The following is a 4121-nucleotide window of genomic DNA, read 5'->3' on the forward strand; positions in this document are numbered from 1 at the left end:
TTGTTTTTCTTAATTTATTTATTTTTATATATCAAGAACCGATATAAAATGGACGACATATTTACTCGCAGTCGTTGAGCTTCTTTTGAAACTTTATCTGATACGCGGCGCAAAAAAAGTGATCAAAATCTTCAGTTAAATTCGCTGACAGGTTGGCATCATAAATCTGAAAATCGATAAGGTTCGATGTATATTTCATTACTGTCTCATTGCTTTTACCTACGTTATCCAATGCAATAGCGGGCACTCCCAAAAACGAGACCTTGGACGTTTCTTCGCCGTACTTTTGCAGTATGTCGTCTACCTGACGCGTTGCTTTGCAGTTTTTGACTTCGGCCACGTCGATTTGGTAGCGATCGGAGCACTTGTCCAGCCTGTTCTTCTTGCCCCTCATCATGCAGGCGATCAGCTTCAGGGACTCGGCAATGCTATTATGTTCCAATATACAGGCATGCCAGGCGTTCAACTCACATTCCTGGACTCCATGCTGGCAGGCCACTTTTCCGGCGTCGTCGGTCTGGGGAGGATTAAGTGCGGTTTAAATGCGGCTTAAATGGTGATTACGTTTGATGGATCCTAATAAAACCCACAGTGAGCCTGTTTTTATTACCGTTTAATTAAAGAGTTTGCGAATTATCAGCTAGTTTGTTCACCTATAAAATTTACAACTATAATTTTGGTTTTTTTACGAATCCTAAATTTAATTAATTGACTTACTTCAATGACTATTAAAAAAAAGAATGGAGAAAGAAAATGTTAATATATATCTGACACCTTTCACATTTTTAAAATTAAATGGTAATTTTTAAATATTTCTTCGGATTATAAAAGTTACCACTTCTTACAATTTTATATTACATATAGATGTTACATGCAAGCTATTGTACTTTATATAAGATTATCGAGAAATATTGAAGAAAGGTAAATAATTCTTAGCTTATTTTACGAGGGAATCATTTGCTTAATAATGTTTGTTTAATGGTTATTATTATTCTTGTTTTTTTATGTTGAAATCCATTTCAGCTTTGAAAATACAAATTTTATATATTAAATTTATGATTATCAAACTTGTGCTGGTACCCAATTTTTTTTCTCCATTAATTTTAAACCTTTTAAATTAACTGGGCAAAAGATTTAATCTTCTTCTCTCTTAACTTTTTCACTTATTATTATAGAACTTAAAAAATTTTAAACTTACTTTGGCATTTCCATAGGGAATCAGCTTAAGGTTGGTGTATGGCAATCGATCTAGTCGCACCATCGAAGGACTCAATTGGGTGGTGACGAACTCCATGCAATAGGGACACAATGCCTCATAGTACAGGGTAACTGGCAGTCTGTCAGTCTGCGGTCCACTATGGCGCTGCAAAGTCATATTCAATGATCGTCGCAAATTCGGTGTCAACTGGGTCACTTACCCTTGCCGTGGCCACGCCCACCAGTCCCATCAGCAGGCACACAAATGCAATCGTCCTCATGGCAGTTTTAGTTTAATTCCGAGCTGATCTTGAATTCTTCGGCCGTTCAACGCCAGTGGCCGCTCGACACTGAAATAAAGTCTGGATTTGTTATTCCCAGCTTTGTCGCTGCTTTTCGACAATTTTAAAGCGGACAGTGGCGTAGCCGAAAAAAAACAAAGGGGTGCTTGAATGTTTACCGTAAAGTAAATAAGAATTGCCTCAATAGCATGATTCTTACAATGATATTATTCGAAAGACATTTATAAAAAAGCACTGCAGAAAAAGAAATTCTTATATTACATTACGATTTACATCCATTAAAAACAATACAGCTTTGTAGAAATTTGATGGTTAATTCTAAGTGTTACGTTTTTTTAATTTAATATATTTAAGAAATTAGATTTCGTTGAGTTCTACAAACAAAATGCTTTAGATTTAATTAAATATTTTATATTGTTAAATAACATAAAAATTGGACACATTTATAAACATTTATATATGTATTAATGTCAGTTAATTAAAATGTTATATCAATGAGACATACGATGTGTTTAACTTTTATTATATTTTGTACATTTTTCTGTGTAGAAGCTATATTTATTTAATCTTTTCTTCGGTAATTTGTTAAACAAACGCTAGCTGGAATGCAAATATTTCCCTATTATTTGTTTTTAATTTAATGGGTATAGGGGTCACTAGCCGATTCCGTTTAACTACCAATTAAGGTAAATAAAAAATACGGCGAAATGAGGAACTGAGGAATCTAACGACTTGCTTCCTCTATGAAAACCCATTGTCCCCTGTGGTCGGCGCCCCTGCTGCCAGCGAACATTTCCTCGCAGATTCATGCTGAGCCCAAAACAAAGTCCACAAAAACCACAACTGATTACGGGGAACAACACACAGTCCAGAGTCATTTAATCTTATTATTAGCCGCTCAGAAATCTGTTCCCGATTAGGATCTGTATACAAAAACGTTGCTGATAAGCTGATCTATTTAAATTTCTATTTACCTAATCTGAGTCAGCCAAACGACCAACTGACCGGTGGAGTGTAATTATTGTTTATTGGTTTTGGCGCATTAAAAAACATTACTCATCATATCTCATTTATAAAAGTGCGCCACAAGTGGGCAGTGTAATGTTGAACTTCTTCAAATACTGTTTACAGAAGTGCTTCTCAAAGTTGTTGCGAATGCTTCTCTGTCCGTAGGGATCAAAGTCCTGAAAATTAAATTTATAATTAATGACTGAATTCTGGTGAGTATGTGGACTGGAATGATGTTACTCACATTCTCGAACACAATGCTGGGCACGAAGGAGAGGCCCAGTTCAAGGGTTTCCTTGCCGTAGGGCGCCAGAATGTCGGGGGTCTTGCGCGAACTTTTGCATTCCCTGACTTTGCTCACATCCAAACGCATGCTCCTGGCACAATTGTCCAACTCATTTGAGTAGGATCTGAGCATGCAGAAGACCAAATTGAAGGCCCTTCGGACCTCAAAGGCCTCGATAATGCAGGCGTGGACGGCATTCAGTTCGCACTCTTCTGCGCCGTGCTGGCAGAAAACCTCCATTTCACCTTTGGATGTGTTGTTGTAGAACTGGAAAATACAAGGTTTTAATAAGGTCATTAGCCATTAATCTAAAATGAACATAATCTGTGAATATCTGTGAATGAACATAAGCTCTTAATTATGAACAAAATAATTAAATTATATATATTTGACTCTTGCAACCATATGAACTAATTTTAATTCAACCGATCTTTATCCTTTAGAGAAATTGCAGTTTTCATAAGCTACATAGATCGAAAATGTTATTTAGTTAAAATCAAGATATTTGTTTTGAAGATGTTTTGTAAAATGTTCAGTTGTCTTTTCCTAAAGAGTTTTATGTTTATTACTAAAACTTTCAATAGTAAAATAATACGTTTTTCTAAACTTTTATGTAATTAAATTACTTATATTGTTTGAGAAAATCAGTGAAACACAACATTCTTGAGCACAAAGGCTTGATAGGATTAAATATCCTATAAAAATATATAAATATTAAAAAAAAATATTAACCAAATTATAGCAAGTTTTAAATTAGACAACAAAGTCTAATTATGATAATATGAATACAATATCAATTCGTATTTTTCATTCTTTTTCAGTTAGTCAGTTCGAGTTTAATGGTTTGTTTGCATATAAGTCTGTAGACTAAGTAAATACAAATGTTTTTAAATTGATCTAAGAATAAGTTGAAACGAAATTAGGAGTTAATACTTTTATTTATACACATTATTGTTTAGCAGACTCACCGACGCCTTGCCGAAGGGATATAGCTTAAGATCGGTGACGGGCCACCAGTTATTGTTTTGCAGAGCATCGTAAAGTCGCCGTCGTATGAAGTACATGCTGTCTGGGCATAGGGCCTCGTAGTGGATGGCCACCAGTAGTTTTCCTGGAGGAGCAGGAGCAGGAGCAGGAGTTGATTCGGGGGTCGCCTCAGTGACCTTTTCCGCGGATTGTCCATTTCCGGCCGTGGGCCAAACGCACAGCAGACAGCACAGGGCACACAATAGAATTCCAAATATTTTATTCATCGTCCGGGCTCTGTTTTCGCTCTTGGCAGCCTCACAAACCAAACACAACTGCTCTTTTCGACTTGCCCATCTCAC

General features: G+C 36.1%; 2 protein-coding genes across 3 annotated transcripts; both read right to left on the bottom strand.

The window, feature by feature from the left end:
• LOC108147177 (GILT-like protein 2) lies at positions 1-1547 on the bottom strand. 2 transcript variants are annotated; one of them, XM_017273516.2, is made up of 4 exons: positions 1419-1547; positions 1199-1363; positions 224-517; positions 1-166 (listed from the first exon to the last, which is right to left on the bottom strand). In XM_017273516.2, the coding sequence occupies exons 1-4, from the start codon at positions 1476-1478 to the stop codon at positions 62-64; spliced, it is 624 nt and encodes a 207-aa protein (XP_017129005.1). In that variant the 5' UTR covers positions 1479-1547; the 3' UTR covers positions 1-61. The 2 variants fall into 2 exon arrangements, with proteins under 2 accessions (XP_017129005.1, XP_017129006.1); XM_017273517.2 differs by having other exon boundaries at positions 220-517.
• A 799-nt stretch (positions 1548-2346) lies between these two features.
• LOC108147176 (GILT-like protein 3) lies at positions 2347-4121 on the bottom strand. Its single transcript, XM_017273515.2, has 3 exons — positions 3762-4121; positions 2752-3060; positions 2347-2683 (listed from the first exon to the last, which is right to left on the bottom strand). The coding sequence occupies exons 1-3, from the start codon at positions 4044-4046 to the stop codon at positions 2570-2572; spliced, it is 708 nt and encodes a 235-aa protein (XP_017129004.1). The 5' UTR covers positions 4047-4121; the 3' UTR covers positions 2347-2569.

This window comes from Drosophila elegans, unplaced genomic scaffold (assembly GCF_018152505.1).
Source record: "Drosophila elegans isolate 14027-0461.03 unplaced genomic scaffold, ASM1815250v1 contig_476, whole genome shotgun sequence".
NCBI classification, from domain to species: Eukaryota; Metazoa; Arthropoda; class Insecta; order Diptera; family Drosophilidae; genus Drosophila; species Drosophila elegans.